General features: G+C 36.2%; 2 protein-coding genes across 2 annotated transcripts; one reads left to right on the forward strand and one right to left on the reverse strand.

Annotated features, from left to right (window-relative positions):
- The first annotated feature begins 4,797 nt into the window (after window positions 1-4,797).
- Window positions 4,798-16,307, forward strand: LOC126752112 (uncharacterized). The gene is made up of 7 exons (XM_050462681.1): window positions 4,798-5,117; window positions 5,395-5,580; window positions 10,682-10,838; window positions 13,112-14,391; window positions 14,455-14,782; window positions 15,405-15,698; window positions 15,774-16,307. The coding sequence occupies exons 1-7, from the start codon at window positions 5,113-5,115 to the stop codon at window positions 16,023-16,025; spliced, it is 2,502 nt and encodes an 833-aa protein (XP_050318638.1). The 5' UTR covers window positions 4,798-5,112; the 3' UTR covers window positions 16,026-16,307.
- A 2,054-nt stretch (window positions 16,308-18,361) lies between these two features.
- LOC126751963 (protein YIPF6) lies at window positions 18,362-19,690 on the reverse strand. The gene is made up of 6 exons (XM_050462441.1): window positions 19,529-19,690; window positions 19,321-19,452; window positions 19,171-19,249; window positions 18,939-19,104; window positions 18,710-18,867; window positions 18,362-18,641 (listed from the first exon to the last, which is right to left on the reverse strand). The coding sequence occupies exons 1-6, from the start codon at window positions 19,544-19,546 to the stop codon at window positions 18,529-18,531; spliced, it is 666 nt and encodes a 221-aa protein (XP_050318398.1). The 5' UTR covers window positions 19,547-19,690; the 3' UTR covers window positions 18,362-18,528.
- Between the last annotated feature and the right edge of the window lie 217 nt (window positions 19,691-19,907).

The raw sequence follows: 19,907 nt of genomic DNA on the forward strand, positions 1-19,907 counted from the left end.
CGACATTTCTTTCCTGGCGTCACAAAATTCGTGGGAAATATAATACTCTGTTCAGGGTATAAATATCAGACGTTTTGTAAGAAATCTCGATGAAATTAATTTAGCCTATTTTCTTGACAAAAATGCACAAATTTGATTCATAATTTGATAATTCCTCATCACTCATACGAATCAAATATAATGACCAAATCACGTACTTTCCTTACTAATTTTTATTCGATTTGATTGTTATAAGGAAGTGCAATAAATAGTCAACTGTTCTTTTGCAATTTGTTATAAAAATACGACAGATTTCATAATTATACACAAATTGGTATGCTCCTCTAGTAAAATAGTGTGCTAAACTGTAAGTATTTATAACCATTTTTCTTCGCTTAGCATTAAGCTATTCATCTAAATACTTGTTCAGACTGAGCGACTACCATTTGTCAGGGATCACGTGAGTTAGTCAATTTTTGTGAATGTTTGTTCCATATGTACTAAATAAGATGCTAAAGTTCAAACGATTATTTTTATTTTGTATAAATGATGTCTACCGAATCGTCACTCCTCGAAAAATTGTATGTATTAAGCATAATTATGTATATAAATACATATATAGATTTAGACGTACATACTATTACATAAGTATTTATTTTTCATGAAATCATAATCTCTTCCATCGGCAGCATAATGATTTTGGTCAGACAAAACAGGTTCAAACAAGAGAACGCCGGTATTTAAGTATGTATAGTATTTAAGATGTTGAAAATACAATTCTATTCATTTTTTCTTCTATTTGGAATTAAGTATTTATTGTGCTAGGGCAGGAGCTTTTAAAAGCAAGTAAGGGCATTGGTTATGTATTGAATTATTTTAAATTTATTTTCAAGAAAGGTAAATTATACATAAATATTAAGATGTAAATAAAATATTCCTTTCCACAAATAACCAGCGAGTTCCTGTCTATTTATTTATATACATATTCATATAAAGGGTGATCTCAGTAAAGCTATGCTTTTCAATAGACTTTTTTTGACATATCACACCCATGTCTTGTCAAGCTGTCATGTAATTTTTGTTCCGGATTGTTTGACATTTCACCATATAAAGACTTACGCCTGAACAACGTTTACAAATCACTCAAATTTATTACGAAAATTCACGTTATGTAAATAATGTATTTCGCGCGCTTCGCTCAATTTATGATCAACATAATCGGCCTACCAAGCTTACTATTCGCAACACAATCACTCATCTTGAGACCCAGCATTCATTATTGAATAATATTAGACTGAATAGACCACGTACAGTATGCAGTGAAGAAAATATATAATATACACGAAAACCTTGGAGAGTCGATTCGGCGCCATTCGCAACTACTAGGACTGACGTATAGGACGACTTTACATCCAGATCTTAAATTGAACTGAAGCCTTTCGACCTTTCCAAGTGACATCGCTTCGCTCTATTGACTCTTTAAAAGTATCAAAACGATTCGACGTTATCGATTTGGGGACGAAGAGCAACCTGAAGAGATTCAAAAGCTGCCATTTCATCCAGAAAAACAAGGTTTTTTTGTTGTTAATGGGTCGGTGGAATCATCGGTCCATATTTCTTCAATAGTGATGCCGGTGAGAACGTAACCGTCAATGGTGACTTTTTTTGATGACTGAAGTTGAAGCTCGTGATCTCAGCGACCTTTGATTTCATCAAGATAGCACTTCCCACACATCACCTCAATTAATGGATTTATTGAGAGAACACTTTGGTGAGTAAATAATTTCACGTTTTGGTCGATTGGCCACCAAAGTGTGATATCACACCTTCAGACTTTTTTCTGTGGTGATCATTCGCCAGTTATGAAGGGAAAAGCTAGAACGAGTCATCGAAAATTGGACTCAACAGATGGACCACCTCAGCCTCGTAGCCACAGTTTACATTTGAAAGAGATAATCTTCAGAAAACAAATAACAAAGAATGTTCTTTCGAAAAAAAAAAAAAATTCTCCAAATAATTTGAAGTTTCTGTGTTTTTATACACTGAACAGGGTATATTATGTTTATCACGAAGTTTGTAACACCCAGAAAGAAGCGTCGGAGACCCTATAAAGTATATATATAAATGATCAGTATGTTGAGCTGAGTCAATTTAGCCAAGTCCGTCTGTCTGTCTGTTTTGTCTGTATATATACGAACTAGTCTCTCAGTTTTTAAGATGTCGTTTTGAAATTTTGCGAACGTCATTTTCTCTTCAAGAAGCTGCTCATTTGTCGGAACTGCCGATATCGGACCACTATAACATATAGCTACCATATAAACTGAACGATCGGAATCAAGTTCTTGTATGGAAAACTTTCACATTTGACAATGTATCTTCACCAAATTTGGTATACATTATCCGAAGAAATTGTTCAGATCGGATTACTATAGCATATAGCTTCCATACAAACTGAACACATAGTTACTAAAAGAAATGCACCTGTCAAGGCTATATTAGCTTCGGTGCAGCCGAAGTTAACGTTTTTTCTTGTTTCTTCGAATGGATCACCCTTTATAACAAAAAGTTATAATTCAAAAATATCAAAAACGTTATGTTTCGCTCAAATATCTAATCAATTTTCGTTATATAAGCTTACAAAAAATAGGTTCAATATCCATTATATTTACTACTAGTCAATCTGGCCACGCGTTTCTATTATTCATATGTATAATAAACTATTCAATACAGTGAAAATTTTATTTACGAATAAAAGTGCAAACATTTTTGTCGGTAAAAGAATGCAAGGGATTGTACTTAAGATTTAATTTTGAATATGTTCATACAAATAAATTTCATTGGAAAAAATAACGAATTTAAGGCCGTTTTCTAAATGTCTGGTACCCAGCCTTTCTGACCAGTTAATAGAGTTGTCTGCTTAATAGGTTGTACTTAGTTAACATCAACAAATTGTAGGACCGGCCAATGTGCATAGTTAATGGAGATGTCCACTTAATAAGGCGTCCATTTAATAGAGCTTTCATTATATTCTTTGTTGATGAATTGTTTTTACTATCCTATCTTCTAAGTTGGTTCGAACTGGACACAGTCTGCTAAATTTTGCTAAAATCGGTTCAGCAGTTTAGGAGTCCATCGCGGACAAACAACGTGACACGTACTTTTTATATATAAAGATAAAGATATCAACAGACATGGAAATTTGGTGAAATATAAACATATAAAGCTCTCTTAGCAGCAGATGAATATGTCGATAAGTAAATTAATTGGGCAATAGGACTAAAATCGCCGACTTTTGGATAAATTTCGTATCTACATTTCCATCAAAACAGCTTGTTTTATTACTAGTATATGGCAACGCTGTTAAAAATATCGTCGAACTCGATACATAACGAGCTCAATTTTACCATAAATTTGGTGTTTTTAAAACAAAAGTTTTACGGACCTTTAAATATTTCACACGACTTTAACTCGTACAAATGGTTAGAGCATAAATGTTCGTTTTCGTACGAACATAGCATCTCCTTACTTGTTTCATGTTAAGCTTTTATTTTTATTGGTTCTTCGTATTGGTGAACATGCATCCTGGGGGAAGGTTACTTGTCAACAACTGATAACAACAGAATGAAAAAGAAAAAAAAAAAAACAACAACAAAGTTGAAAGAAGTGACTACAAGTTGAAAGCAAAAAAGAAGAACGGCTCAACCTTTTTTTAACGCCACGAAATCCGCTTGTTGTGACGACAATAATACAAATATACATATAAGTAGACATATCAGCGCCCAATCGGCCACTAAAACTCGATTTGTGGCCATGTTTGCCAAAACCCGCGCACTGAGATCAGCAATAAAAATGTGATCTTGTCTCTTACGTCTATTGGGGCCGCAATTTACACATTCTGTACTCAACTAATCAATAGAAAGTGCTAAATCTCGCATGTACTATAACTGTTTTGGTAGTGTCAGCCGTTGGAATCGTGCATTTGAGAACTGATAAGTAAATGGCTGTGAACTGTTCTACTGAAAAGCAAAAAAAACCCACATGCACCCCTGGCGGCCCCTATGCCCGCCGCTTTTATTAACAACAATAATTATTTAATATATTTTATTATTGTTTATAATTATTAATACACGCACACATGTATGTGGGGGTATAACGGTGTCTCGGTGTGTCTGTTTACGACAACATTGTCGTCGTTGTCGTTTTTCAGCTGATCGTCAGCGGCGTCTTCGGCCCACCCAGGCCAGCGAGCGTAGCATCTGCTCGTACGCATGTGTGTGTGTATGTGTGCTTGCTCGGTAATTTTTGATAATACTCACGAACAAGGGTGTGGGGAGGGCGGCAAGTGCGATTGCAGCCAAACCAAACGTTGCACTTGCCATTGCAGTGGCGATTTGTCGCGTATTTACCAATAAACAAACGCACACATACACACATACACTCACACGAAAACTCACACTATCACCACCGAGTAGCCAACTAATGAGTCCGCGGTGAAAATCAGTGTCACCACAGTACATGCGGTCGTAATCCCGTGCGCATCACGTCTGTGGATTGATTACGATCGCACTCGTCGGAAAACTGTAGCGTTACGAGAAAAATACCAACAAATGCAAAAACACAAAAATTTAACATTAAACAGAACTAATATATTGCAAACAACGCGCCTTATCTGGCAAAAACAAAATTAAACACAAAAACAAAAACAAAACCAAAAAAAAAGTACCCGAGATGCTTCTTCTGTAGGCAAGTCAACTTAAGTCAAGTTCCAATCGCGACGCAACGGATCACCATGCTTCGAGACGAGTCGGGAGTCAAATGAAATAGCTGATTGTTGTCGTTGTCGTTGTCATTGTTGTTATTTTTTTGTTATTGTAGTCGTCGTTTTAAAGTCGAGCGCGAGGCTTTACAAGCCATATCCTGAACAAGATTTAGTTCAGTTCGTTGTTGAACTTCTCACCGTTCGTAACGTTTGGCGTTTCATCAATAACAACAGCAACAATTGGGACCCAACAGGCGGAGACTACATATAAATCAGTTGGAAAATTTGGAAAAGGCTTTCCCGTGATTATTTATTCACATACGCATATATACATAGATGCATGCTTAGTAATAGCAAGCGCATACAAATTATAAATGGGGTTGGTGATATTTTGAAGAATCAACAAAAAAAAGAACAAGTTCACGTTTTTGACAACAATTTAAAAGAACTCAGTGCTTTGTTGCTTTTGTTACTAAAATTTTCATTTTAATGTGTTAGACAAGTAAATACGCCAAAAAAAGTATATAAATAAATTTAAATGGTTTCACTTAGTTAACGACTTTTCGCCTATTAAAAACACAAATTTAAACTTTTTGGCATAAATATCAGCTGTTTGTTAAAGAGTAAACGTACTGACACCATTTGTGTGCTTATAGTCCAATTTTAAATTTTTTGGAATATACGACGAGCTGCAGCAACACCAAAGCCGCAATGGTCGAAACGGAAATTGTGATTACGAATTCGGAGCCGGTGACAAAGGCCAGTCTGATAGTGGTCTCGAATCGCTTGCCATTCGTTTTGAGTCGCGATCCGAAAACTGACAAATTGGAACGTAAAGCAAGGTGAGTACGAAAATAAAAACTTCTATAGATTATTTTTGTTACAGAAAAACGTGTGAAAGACAGGCGTAAGAGAATGTTAAGGAAAAAACAAGAAAAATCCTTTAACTTCGGTTCCCGATCTTCACAAAATTTGACTTGGAACATTATCTAAGACAATAATCCGATGTAATTGTTCAGATTGAATAACTATAGCATATACATAGCTGTCATACAAGCTGTACAAACAGAATCAAGTTCTTCTAAGAAACCTTTTGTATTCGTGAAGGGTATTAAGTGGCAACTATATGCTATATTTATCCCATCTGAACAATTACAACAATTAACTGCGTTAGATAATGATTCAAGCCAAATTTTGTAAAGATATCTCGTCAGATGAAAAAGGCTTCCATACAAGCACTTGATTCCGAATGCTCAGTTTGTATGACAGCTATATGCTATAGTGACTTTATATTGGCCCTTCCGACAAATGCTTTTTGGTGATCAAACTTCAGATCGATATCTTAAAAACTGAGGGAATAGATCGTATGTATGTAGCAGACAGACAGTAAGACGGTCAGATAGACGAGCATGGCTAAATCAACTCAGTTCAGCAAGCTGATCATTTATATATACATTTTATAGAGTCTTCGACGTTTCCTTCTGGGTGTTACAAACATGTTCATGGTATAATTAGAAAAATAATTTCCGTTATTGTAAAGTGTGGCTTCAGACTAAAGCTGGGGACTTAAAGAAGTTTATGAGAATTACTTTCAAGTCAATGAAATAACCACAAATTTGACAATATTTGAGATTAGAAACATTTGTGTATAATTTTAAACCCTAACAGGTGAGAAAGTCGAACGTACGACCTACAGAAGTTAAGCGCTCCGTGATTTCTGAACCAACGAGTTGTCTGTAGAATACTTATAGTGAAGAATCACTTTCAATGATTTCCGAGACAATATGCGGTCTGTAGAATAGTCATAGTGAAGATCCCTTTCGCAAAAGCTGCAATTTTTCAATTACACCGCATTTGTTGCAAATACCTATATCATTAATCAAAAACTAGGTATCTACAATAGAAACATTATCTTCAATATAACTTCCATAGACAATATTGAAAAATAAGCAACGTATTCGAATCGCTGTAGCAATAATAATAAGAACCTTAACCTATCCGCTAACTGTAAGCTCCTAAAGCATAAAGTATGGTACAGAAATTTTAGTTTGGATAGTCACGTGAGGTTCAGAAACATCGACACGTGTACAAATACGGATTGATATTTGGATTTAATAAAATCACACATGCCGTAATTTTTCTCGGGTAATTCTGAGCAACTTTACTTGAGAAACTATAAGTAAATAGCCGCTTTCGAACCAGCGATTTTTAAGGCGAAGTTTAGCTTCCAGGAATTGATTTGTGCGTCAGTTTTTGAGATAACCGAAAAAAGTTAAGGGGCTAAATCAGTGTAACCCATGAAAAATTAGGAGATTTTCGTGATTTTTGTTTAAAGAAAATTCTTTAATCAAACTCTTTTGTCATAATAAGATATATTACAAAAATATTGAAAAATAACGGAGTTATGTGCTATCTGCGGAGGTGCCAAAAAGAAAAGTTCCCAACTGCTGACATGATTCCGGCCGAATGAATAGCTGACACAAAAAAAATTCGAGAAGGTTATTGAAGATGAAGGTATTTTCTATACAATGATGTATGTATATACCTAAGATTTTTGAAACATATAAGAAATTAACAAAATGGTATAGTTCTGAAAAAAGTGTCGTTTTTTTAGGTAAAAATGGGCGATTTTATAATGCCAAATTGACAATTTTCAACCAATCAAAAAGATCGGTGGTCATTGTATAGTAAATATATTCAAGAATACTCAGTTTCCATTTGAAGTCGATCAGTCAATTTCACGTTGAGTTATGATGTCAGCAATTTTGAAAAATGTCGTTTCGAGAAAAACGCGTGCAAAGTTTCACTCACACATACTATACATATGTGATTATACCTGCGAGCGGTCGCTCTTTAGAACACTGCCATCCAAAAACTATTCAAGATACGACCTTGCAGTTTTCACAGGATTTTTTTAAATATATAAACTATCATAAAATCGATTTTTTGAAAGTGTCACACTGTTATAGCCCTGTAATTCAAAAACTTTTCATAGAAGTATAGAAAATGGTGTGCCAACTTCTCCTTGGCAACCTTGGGACATCTTTTGGATAATTCTTCTGCAAAGAACTTCAATAGGAAACTATAGACTAAGTAATTACGTCATTGATAGGAAACACTAGGATTATGGGTATATTTTTCAAGCCATTATCTAAAACGTATTTTTCATTTTTTTCCGGCAGACCGTTTATTTTTTTATTTAATGAAATGTACGGTAGCAGTATTATTTTTCAGTCGCATTTTGCAGTGTAAAGTAAACAACCACAATTGGTTCTGTTAGGGTAAGACCATTTTAGAAAAAGGCCACACGCAATAAAGAAAATCAAGACCATGAATTTATGGGAAATACCAATAGTTTAAATTTTCAGACTTTTTCATCCTCAAAACTAATGCCAGTGGCACAAGCTCTATATCTATACATCATTACAACAAGCACTTCTTAATAAAAAAGTTAATCTAACTTAAGCTATTACTTGATTTTGGTACTTGAACAAAGCGTCTTTGAAAGCAGAGTTATCAATATTTGAAGTATGTACTCAGTGACGTTAAAGTGATATATAATGCCTTACACCTGCTCTCCTTTAGTCACAATCTGTTCTAAGTAAGTTGTACAGGAATATCCAATAATATTACAAAATAAAAAGTATAAAATATTTCAAGTTTCGATTATTGTGGTAGCTTCTCCAAATAATTTTTACTCGGATATAAATACGGGTTGGTTTGAAAGTGATTTGAACAGTCAGTAAAACATTTTTGCAATTCATTTTTATTTTACACATGCACGCTATAAATATCCATTAATTACATAATTTGTGAATACGTGATTGAGATTTGCGCATATTCTTATCAACTTATCAGCACTGCTAACTACAGATCTTTAACCTTCAGCTAACATAAAATTTTTTTTCATCGGAACAACAAGTTTTGAAAAAAGTGGAATAGATCTCAAGCATGATTTCAGCACACAAAGGCACGAAAGGAACACGCCGGTTTGTTTTTATGGCATTTTACTATGTGTTGATATGATATAAGGGTTTAAACTAAAAAAATTTGCGGCTCCGGGTTCATAATTATTTTACGATTAGCAACTATTTGTTAAAATAACATTAGCTTACGCGGATGAGGTGTGTTTTTAAGAACATATGTACATACATGCGTATAAATAACTTGTTGAAATGTGAGTAGGTGAAGGGAAGGATGCTAAAAGATTAACTGTAAACTGAAAATTACAATTCGCACAGAAGATTAAGATAAATCTGTAATTTACTTGAATATATCGTCACCTAAAAGGCAAAACAACGTAAAATAAAAAAAAATGAAAATCGTTGTCAGATATAATAACCAATATATAATCATTTTATAACGAAAACTCTAATTTTGTTTCAATTTGAGTGTATGATAACCAATATATATTCAATATATATCCATTTTATAACCAAAACTCAAGTTTTGTTTCAATATTAGTGGTTTCTATTATATCGTTTTTCCTTCGGCTGAAAACTTATGAAAAGTGATGTTTCGTTATTTTGCATTTTCGGTGACGATATACAACAAACGAAGAAGGTTTGTCAGTTATTAAAGAGTTATGTTAAAAGCAGTTATCCTTTAACAGTTTTGTTGGTAGAAAAGGATATTGGAAACCAAAGTGAAATAGTCGCAAAAAGTACAAGCAAGCTTGCGGAGACTGCCGAGGGACAAACACTGCTCGAAATTATGCTATAAGAAATGATTTTCCTTACAAATTAATATCTTTAAAAATGTGTGGAGAAAAATTTTAGAGGAGCGTTAAAAGAGCAGAGAGACCATCCCATTCTCAGTCCTATAGGCTATCCAAACAGACGATAAAAAAAAAAAGAATAAATATTTAATCTTCCAAAAAAATGGATTGGATTGGTTTTTTTCACTTAATTTATTAGATCTATAACTGAAAGTCGGCTATAACCAATAAAGTAGAAGATAACCGAAACTCAATAACAAAAATATTTACAATTGCCATACAAGGAAAAAAATATTAAATGTAATAATGAGCATTTAAGCACGATTCTGCCCTTTCTTAATCATTGAAAAAAATATAGTATATACTTATATACTATATTCATAATTAACATATATATATTTATATATATTTTAAAGTGTATATGTATATTGATAGCAACATACATACATATAACACAGCATACATGAGATCAAGGACCTAGACCGGGTTCAATAAATTTGAGTGTAACCACCGCCGACTGGCGACCAACCTCACAGATACTGTAGATGCCTGCCTCTTTTTCGCGTTTTTATACTTTACTTTTTCATCTATAATTTTTTAAAATTATTTACTCTTTTTTTTGGCGCTTCTATTCATAGACTCGCTGGTGATTACGTTCAACAGTGAGCGCGTGAACTTATTCGGTAAACAGAATGTATGGATTCGCTAGAGGCTGGGCAGTAAAGAGTCAGTACCGGTGGCAGTGTTATCAAGCTTATCAACCTCATAATTATCACACACATACACACATACACATATTGTATATATACATACACATATGCGTAAATACTAACGGTCATATAAGACGGATCTACGTATGTACAAATAACACATATTTCCGCATATTGTATAAGCATATAGTATATAAATACAATACAGAAATATAAATTATATAAACGTGCGTTTGTTTGCGTGGCGCCGTGTTTTCCTTTGACGCGCCTGCTCTTATTTGCATTATCCTGTCTAGCACTTTGCAAATACTGATTAAAATATGTTATTATTATTAATTCATGTGGAGCTGTAATCTGCTTCATTACGTGCATATGTATACACATATATATACATATACATATATATATAAATTTATACGTTTTCATTAATTTATTTATTGAAAATATGTCATATTTGTTATTGATTTCTGTAGTTTACTAATTTTTTCTTCTTTCATTTTTTTCGCTTATCTGCAGCGCTGGCGGTCTTGTAACTGCTGTCTGTCCGGTGGTGATTAAGGGTAAAGGCTTGTGGGTCGGCTGGCCAGGCATACATTTGGAAGATTCAAATGAGCCCATACCCGAATCGAATCCAACGGATCAAACGCCTACAGCAGGCTTGAAATCCGATCAAGTGAGTATTAATTTAAAATATAAGTACATATACATACATACATATGTACATAGATGCATTAGTGTGTGTCAGAAAAACTCATACAGAATTTTGTGTTAAAATTAACTTTTTTAATGCTTTTAAATGTAGTTTATTAATTTAAGAATGGATAAAATTTCTCTAAGCTACATTTCTAAATCTTTAAGATCGGACATCGTGAGTAAGGGAAATCTTAAGAAATATTATATGAAGGTATAAACATAATACATGGGAAAACACGATCGGTACTAATTTGACTTTTTGTCAGATGATTTTGTTTAACTGGCGGATTTTAAGCTATATTATGTTCAATAATTCCCTAAAATTCTCCTCTGGAGCCGCCCCTGATCAGAAGGTATACAAATATTTTTATCTTGATTTTGATCGATCAGTTTGTATGGCAACTATACGCTATTGTCTGAACAATTTCTTCGGAAATTATACTGTTGCCATGGGCAGCAAGATCTGCAAAATTTCGTGAAAGTATCTTGTAAAATAAAGAAGTTTTCCATACAAGGACGCGGATTTGAACGTTGTTGTTGCTGTAGCGGAAGAGTTCTGCCAAGTTGACATTCCTTGACCGGATAAGAATCCGGGTCCGTTCCGGCTACCTAGACCCGACTGTCATATGAACAGATCCTTCAGTTTGTATGGCAGCTCTTAGGAAGCAGCTTCTTAGTGAAAGGACAAGTGCGAAATTCACAGATTCAGATCAGTATATTCACAGACATACGGACATGGCTAAAGCGACTCAACTCATGATATACTTATTTTATAGTGTCTCCGACGTTTCCATCAGGACGTTGAAAGGTTCGGTTCTTCTTCTTCTTTACTGACGTAGACACCGCTTACGCAATAATAGCTGAGTTAACAATTCCGCACCAGTCGTTTCTTCTTTTCCCAAGGTTAAATTGTCAATACAAAAAGAAGATCTCACATAGACAGCATATAACGCTGGTCCGTTGTGATATCTAGAACTCTTATGAAAATTTATCAAAAAGACACTCATAAATCGACACAGCGCTTTGAGCCGACCACATATTTGTAAGGGTGGCCAATGTCAGTTAGTTGTCTGCTGGTTCGCCGAAGGTATGACTGCCGAGATATTTCAGCTTCAGTCTTGGAAAGGCACACCTTCTTCCATACAACTTTGACAATTTGCGTCTGGCTACTTAGGCTTACAGCATGAACGCCTATTGGACAATGTCCTGTAGGAACACATACGATTACGGCAAAATGAAATTTACTAAGATCAAGCAGTTCAGTAGATCACTTACGTTCTAGTCTAGGCCAGAAGGACCTTGCAGTCGTAGAGAAGCTGATAGTCGACCAACGTTTGCTAAGCGCATGCAAGTTCCATAGGTCCGTAGGTTTGTTCTACTCTATGACAGAAAGACCGCTCAGAGGAGCTGATAGTCGACAAACGCGTGCTAAGCGCGTGCGAGGTTCATAGGTGCAGCGCTACAGCGCAAGATGACAAAGAAGATGCGAATTGCTTACACTCCGATGTGACCAGGCACCCAAACGAGTCTGATGATAAAGTAGCACGCTGCTTTTTTAGTCAGGACAGACACTACATGACTAATTTTGAGCGCAATGCTAATACTGCTGCTTTGGACTAGTAAATCTACTGCTACCTAAATAGCAGCCAATTCTGGATGAAAAACACAACAACCGGCAGCCCAAAGTTAAGCTTGAGGCAGAGCTTATGACAGAAGGCTCTACAACTAGTTGCTAGTTGAAAACCAGCCGGAGTTTTACAAACTTGATGGCTTAATATACTTAATATACTTTGTCTTGGGAGTCTGTTATTATGTAAAATTTTGTAATGATTCAAAATTAATATTTTAAAACTAATATGTCTACAATACATATGTATGTCTGTACATATGTGTATACCGATTAATTAATATTCAATAATACACTCAATAATCAAAGAAAATGGAATTATCGATCGTACAAAGTCCAAAGGCGTAGGCCGTCACTTTTAATGTTCGTTGATAGATGAACGTCATCAAAGCGCAATTTTTGTACAAAATATTCATTTTAAAATTACATTTTGTATGACTTTTTTCATTCCATTATTATATGTATGTATGTTATATGTATATATTACATTTTTATAATTATTTGCAATTAAAATCATAATTAAGTTAGATTAAATTGTATTTTACTTTATTTTATTACTTTAATACGCGTCAACTCTAAATTCACCCGCTTATCTTATCTTCACTCTGTCACGTCATTTGCTGTAGGTCGTCTCCGTCAATATAAATGCCGCGATTTTTGATAGCTACTACAATGGTTGCTGCAACAAGATATTCTGGCCGCTCTTCCATTCCATGCCCGGTCGTGCCACCTTCGGCGCCGAACACTGGCACAACTATGTAACGGTGAATAAACATTTCGCGGCACGCACCATTGAAGCGCTCGAGAAGTGTTTGGAGCAAAATAAAGCTTTAGATAATAACACACCGCCAATTATTTGGATTCACGATTATCATTTAATGTTGGCCGCCAATTGGATACGTGAAAAGGCCGAGGAGAAACAGCTGCCATGTCGGCTGGCCTTTTTCTTGCACATACCCTTCCCACCATGGGATATCTTCCGTTTGTTCCCTTGGGCCGATGAAATACTCCAAGGTATGTTGGGCTGTGATATGGTGGGTTTCCACATACAAGACTATTGTCTGAACTTCGTCGACTGTTGTCAACGCAATTTGGGTTGTCGTGTCGATCGCAATAATCTACTCGTCGAACAGGGTGAACGCACTGTGCGCGTACGACCGCTACCCATTGGCATACCTTATGATCGCTTCGTGACTTTAGCGAAGACCGCTGGTAAATTGCTGAAGAGTGATAAGCAACAGATCATTTTGGGTGTGGATAGGTTGGACTATACCAAGGGTTTGGTGCATCGTTTAATGGCCTTCGAAACCTTATTGGAGAAGTATCCACAGCATAAGGAGAAAGTCAGTTTACTACAGATATCCGTGCCATCGCGTACCGATGTCAAGGAATACAGAGAACTGAAAGAGGAGGTAGATCAACTGATTGGACGGATTAATGGTCGTTTCACGACTGCCAATTGGGCGCCTATACGTTATATCTATGATTATGTGGCGCAAGACGATTTGGCCGCCTTGTATCGCGATGCTGCCGTATGTTTGGTTACACCACTGCGTGATGGCATGAATTTGGTAGCAAAAGAGTTTGTAGCTTGCCAGATTAATGCGAGTCCCGGTGTGTTGGTAATCTCACCCTTCGCAGGCGCTGGTGAGATGATGCACGAAGCATTGCTCTGCAATCCTTATGAAGTACATGCCGCAGCCGAGGTCATACATCGTGCACTCACAATGCCCGAAGATGAACGTATACTCCGTATGAGCCGTTTGCGTAGACGCGAGTCAGAATGTGATGTTAGCAATTGGATGCGTTCGTTCCTGAAGGCGATGGGCACACTGGATGTCGATGATGTCGGCACAACCATAATGCAGCCAGTCACTGTGGACGACTTTGATGATTATCTACTCAAGTAAGTGGCTTTTGTTGCGACCCTTTTAGTCAAGTATTAATTTATATGCACTTTTGCTTTCAGATACATCGGTTACAATCATAAGTTGGCGCTTTTGTTGGATTATGATGGTACGTTGGCGCCGATTGCACCGCATCCAGATCTCGCCACACTCTCGCCCGAAATTAAAAATGTGCTCTTCAAGCTTTCAAATCATTCCGATGTTTATGTCGCCGTCATCTCCGGTCGTAATGTGGACAATGTAAAGCGCATGGTTGGTATTGAGGGCATTACTTATGCCGGTAATCATGGTTTGGAAATTCTGCATCCCGATGGCAGTAAGTTCGTGCATCCAATGCCGATTGAGTACGAGGACAAAGTTAGTCATTTACTTAAGGCGCTTCAGGACTCGGTAAGTGTTATGAAAACTCGCATAAAATTGTATACAAATCGGTTTGACTGCTGACGGAATTATTAACTCGAAATGATGGAACTTACGTTAGCTTTCGGTAGAGTACAAATATTTTGATTGGCCGGATTGATTATTACACGAGGAATACACCGCGGTCTTAGGTCTATTGTGCCCCAAGGCCAGATACAAAACAAGTCAAAAAGTAGATTAATGAACAACCATTTCAAGGTCTGAATATTATTGGTTTAAGAGATGTCGAAGAGGTATTTGAAATCTTATTTACCAAAGGACAAAAATTTACTAAAACAATGGAAATGATGAGTAATCGGTCAAGGAAATCATTTAAAATAGGTTTGAAAAGTCTTAGTTATGAGTTATGAGATCCAATGAGAGTTTTGTTCGAAGAAAATTAGCAAGATTTGTATTAGATTTCGAACCGTATTTTTATGGAACGGAATAAGTATATTATTAAAACCCAGCTCCTAATGAAATGTTAAGACATCAATGTATAGAAGACAAAATTATAGTACACATAGCCAAATCCCTTTAAAGCCGGATATCGACGAGAACTAATAAACTTTGATTTCAAAAACTTGCAATAATGAGCATTTGCTTCTTTTAGGTCTGTCGCGACGGTGCTTGGGTGGAGAACAAAGGCGCACTACTCACATTCCATTATCGTGAAACGCCAGCCGAATTACGTCCGGCGATGATCGAGAAAGCGCGTGGACTTATAATTAAGTACGGTTTCAAAGCAACCGAAGCGCATTGTGCACTCGAAGCCCGGCCGCCCGTACAATGGAACAAGGGTCGCGCATCAATTTACATATTACGGACATCGTTCGGTGTCGATTGGAGTGAACGTATTAAGATTATATACGTTGGTGACGATCTGACCGATGAAGATGCCATGGTGGTAAGTAGAAAATAGACGGCTTTAGCATTCAACCACTATCTCCTAAATAATAAAATTTGATCATCTACCCGCCAGGCGCTCAAAGGTATGGCGCGCACATTCCGTGTCACCTCATCGGATATTGTGCGTACCGCAGCCGATCATCGTTTGCCCTCAACCGATTCGGTATATACGCTACTCAAATGGGTTGAACGTCACTTTATGGGTCGTAAGGCACGTGCAAATTCGTTGACCTATCGTAATCGTCGCGAGGATGGTGTACGTACGCAAATGTCACTGGAGATTTCTTCGAGAACGAGTAATAACCTCGATGTGGAACATGTGTAGCCGGCAAGATAAGAGGTCGATGTCTACCGATTTTTGAAAGCGGAAGTATTGCAGGAAGCCTATTAGTTGGTGTATTTTTATCTCTGTGGCTTTAGCAGATGTGCAAAGCAATTCTTTTTCTCTTAGAGAATGAGTTTTTTTTTAGGTTTTAGTGGACAGTAAGCATAATTAAATTACAGAAGACATATCTATGTATATGTATGTATATATTTACGTATTTTTAAGTTAAGAATTTATATGTGAATGCAATTTTAAATAAAAAAAAGAACAGTACCTACTATATATGAATGTGTGTATGGGCGATAATATTTTTGGAAGTAAGCTGGAAGAGAGCATCTCCGAACAATTAGTAAGAGAAGAGTAAGAGGACCCGGATTTATTTTCGTCCAAAACTGTCTACGCTGTAGCTTCGTTTAAACTTTCTTTGAGATATTTTAGATGGCTACAAGAATAGCAATATCAGTGACTGATAAAATGTTCGAAAGAACAATTTAAAGAAGAATGAAGAACACCTGCGACTATTCTGGCAAGAAGACGTCGAAAGCATTCCCACAAGACGTAATAGCAGAGGTAAAGAGAGCCCTCAGGTTAGATTCTCGCAAACAGTGGGGTCTATTTAACCGGAACGGATCCATCTTTTCATCAGGCCAACAACTGTTAACTTGGCAGCTTTCTTACAGGGTTTGTCCGGAAATTAATAGGACTGAGTCGATTTAAAAAATTTATTGAACCAATCGTTACAATTCTTTAAAAACTTTCAAAATAGGCTCCTTCTGCGTCGATGCAGCGCTACCAGCGCGATTTCCAATCACTGAAGGCGTCACCGAAGGCATTCTCCGGAATAGCCTTGAGAACCGAGGGGTATGCTGCTTGGATCTCTTCTGTCATCTCAATATACTTGCCTTTCATTGGGCTTTTCAGGCAAGGCCTTGGTTGGGAGCTGTTCACAAGAAAGGCGGTATGAGCCGGAGCGTTGCCGTGATGCAACTTCCAATCGGCTGCGATGTCTTGTCGAACCCGATTGACCCTTCGTTTGAGTCTCTTGAGAACTTCCAGGTAAAACTTTGCGTTGACAGTTTGTCCAGGAGGAACAAATTCATGGTGGGCGATGCCTTTGATGTCAAAAAAGACAATGAGCATCGTTTTCACTTTGAATTTGCTCATTCTTCCCTTTTTTGGGTGAGGAGACGCCGGCGTGTGCCACTCGGAAGATTGCCTCCTTGTCTCGGGATCTGACTCAAAGATCCATGACTCGTCACCTGTGATTACATCACACACATCTTTTTATCGAGTTTCACACAAAATTTAATCGCGTACCTCTCACAGAAACATGTCCCGCGAAAATGTTTGTCCTGACTCTCCAGGTGGAAAGAAAATGAGTCCTATTACTTTCCGGACAAACCCTGTAAAGCTTTATGGGAGATACATTAAGTGGCAATATGAATAACAACAACAGTTTATGTTGGGAGGTTCAAAAGAAGATTTTTTAAAAGATGTTTCTCTACAACAATAACAGGTATTTCAGCAAGACCAGCAACGAAGAAATGAGATCCGGCGGGTCCGTTCCGAGATGATGAACATCTATGACCACTCTGACCAAGGTACGCTGAAAACCTCACTAGCAGTGGTAGAAGAGAAAGGGAATGGCCTTGGGTGTCCAAACTCCCAACAGTCAGATCTACGTAATCCGAGCAGCCCCATATTTTATCTGGCTAAATACTGTCAATACGTCAGCATTCTCAATATTATTTAGGCAATTTTTTTTTTGCCAATACAATAACAACAACTACAGAAGCCTCGAATAAGTAGGAAATACAAAACGACCTGGCCGCTATTGATGTGCTCCTGGATGATATCATGTTGTTGTTATAGCGGCAAAATTTTGCCGAGTTGACAGTCCTTGACCGGATAAAAAAATTCTGGTCCGTTCCGGTTACATAGATCCGACTGTCGTAGGAACGTTATGTATGTATGTATGTATTTTATGATTATCAAATGAATGAAAGGAGTGGCTCGTCAATCGACTTTCCTAAGCATTTATAGACCAAATTATGATGAGAATGAAGAGATTTAGAATCAAATGAGCTACAACGGGGACTTCATATTAAATTGTACGTATTAAAATATATGTATACATACATAAATCTGGTTGATAAAATAATTCGAAACGAGCGAACTATAGTTTCTAGTGGCAGAAACCCCTCCGGAGCATATATATTAGTTTAATATCTCATTGTACTATATATAAAAATTCATTTTAAATATTTTTTATGCAAAACAAAAAATAAATAAAAAAAAAAACAAAAAAAAAATAGTTTGGGGTAAATTAATCAATGTTATTTAAGTACGTTTGTTTTTATTTATTTACCTTTTTTATTTTCTTATGCGCTTAGACATTATCATTTTACAGTATTACTAAATTAAATTGGTTTTATGATCTCCTGGAATTCATTATAAGTTTGATAAACGTATACTAAGTAATCTAAATACACATACTATTTACTTAAGTATGCGATATAACTAACCAGGATACGATGAAAAAGAATAGAAATATTGGATATACGGCAAGTGGTTTACGGTTTGGTGGCTGACTTTCACCAAGAAATATAAAAGAAGCTAAAAATACATATTTAAAGACTCGAATACATTTCAAAATAGAAAAATATATAGAATTTTTGACTTACCATATGTGGCCCACACAAATCCTATCGTAGTGGTTACCAGTCGCAAGAAAAATGCTAATTTTGTTTGGGTAGCTAGCAAAATAACACGACACACAATCAACGCTATCGCCACTGGTGTAAGGCAATAACCCAATACGCAGACGGATTGGAAAAACGAGCTACAATAATGTAGTGAAACAAAAAACTTAGTACCATTACATTCAAATACATTTATTTTAGTTGTACTCACATATTGCCGCCAAGGAGCTTCGAATTTAGAGTAACTATAGCCGCACCTATCCATACGATAACAAAAACTTGTGCGAACTCTGGACCGCCGTCATACATGCTATCTGCTGAACCTTGCAGTATGGTAGCCATAAATGTGCAGAGTACTAGTGGACCCCATAAATCCCCTAAAATATTAAAGTAAATAGTTATTTTTGTTTACAAGTTTCTGCGCTACGGCTTTTAGCACTCACAATCACGCAGCAAACTGGACTTCTCCTTGGGATAGAGCACATGATAAAATTTTACGCCAACTGCGCGCACATCTCGTAGCTGCAATGATAACAATTATAAAAAATATGAGTCATTAAAAGTGCAACTAGCTTGTTGGTCGAAATACGCACAAATGTCTCTTTAATTGGCTCATCTAGTGTGTTGAAGTCCGGTGCGCCTATTTGTGATGTATTTTTACGTGCTCCCGGTATGGACATATCACCTTCCAATTGGGAAGAAGCCGAAATGTTATCATCGAACATCTGTATAGAAACGTGTATAGTGCAAGTATTAGAAAAGTTTGTTTTGTTGCTCAATGCATCAGTTTCGTTAACTCACATCCAGTTTAGTGTCCATTTCTGTGTTTCGTCAATTCTGTGGATTTGCACTATTCTACTAATGAATTAATATATTTTTATAAACTATAATTTTCGTTGTTGTAACTTTTTCGGCACCGCAAAAACTTTTTATTTACACAAATTAATTGTAGACAATACATAAACGTCAGCAGTAAAGGTAAAAACAGCTGATAAGTTGCGCTGGCAATGAGAACACTTTGTAGTTGATGCACAAACCTGTGTGACACCCTGTGCTTTTTATTAAAATAAATAAATGTTTTTAATTTTATATTTAAGAACACTTGCTTTTTGAGACACTTTAGTATTTATATTTTAATTATTTAGTGTCAAGTGATTTTTTTTTTATAATTTTATAAAAA

Source organism: Bactrocera neohumeralis, chromosome 3, assembly GCF_024586455.1.
Source record: "Bactrocera neohumeralis isolate Rockhampton chromosome 3, APGP_CSIRO_Bneo_wtdbg2-racon-allhic-juicebox.fasta_v2, whole genome shotgun sequence".
NCBI classification, from domain to species: domain Eukaryota; kingdom Metazoa; phylum Arthropoda; class Insecta; order Diptera; family Tephritidae; genus Bactrocera; species Bactrocera neohumeralis.

Coding starts and splice junctions, on each gene's coding strand:
- LOC126752112 (XM_050462681.1), top strand. Junction 5,581..10,681: donor AAATTGGAACGTAAAGCAAG/GTGAGTACGAAA, acceptor GCTTATCTGCAG/CGCTGGCGGTCTTGTAACTG. Junction 14,392..14,454: donor TTTGATGATTATCTACTCAA/GTAAGTGGCTTT, acceptor TTTTGCTTTCAG/ATACATCGGTTACAATCATA.
- LOC126751963 (XM_050462441.1), bottom strand. Junction 19,105..19,170: donor GTCCAGTTTGCTGCGTGATT/GTGAGTGCTAAA, acceptor TTAATATTTTAG/GGGATTTATGGGGTCCACTA. Junction 18,642..18,709: donor ATTTGTGTGGGCCACATATG/GTAAGTCAAAAA, acceptor ATGTATTTTTAG/CTTCTTTTATATTTCTTGGT.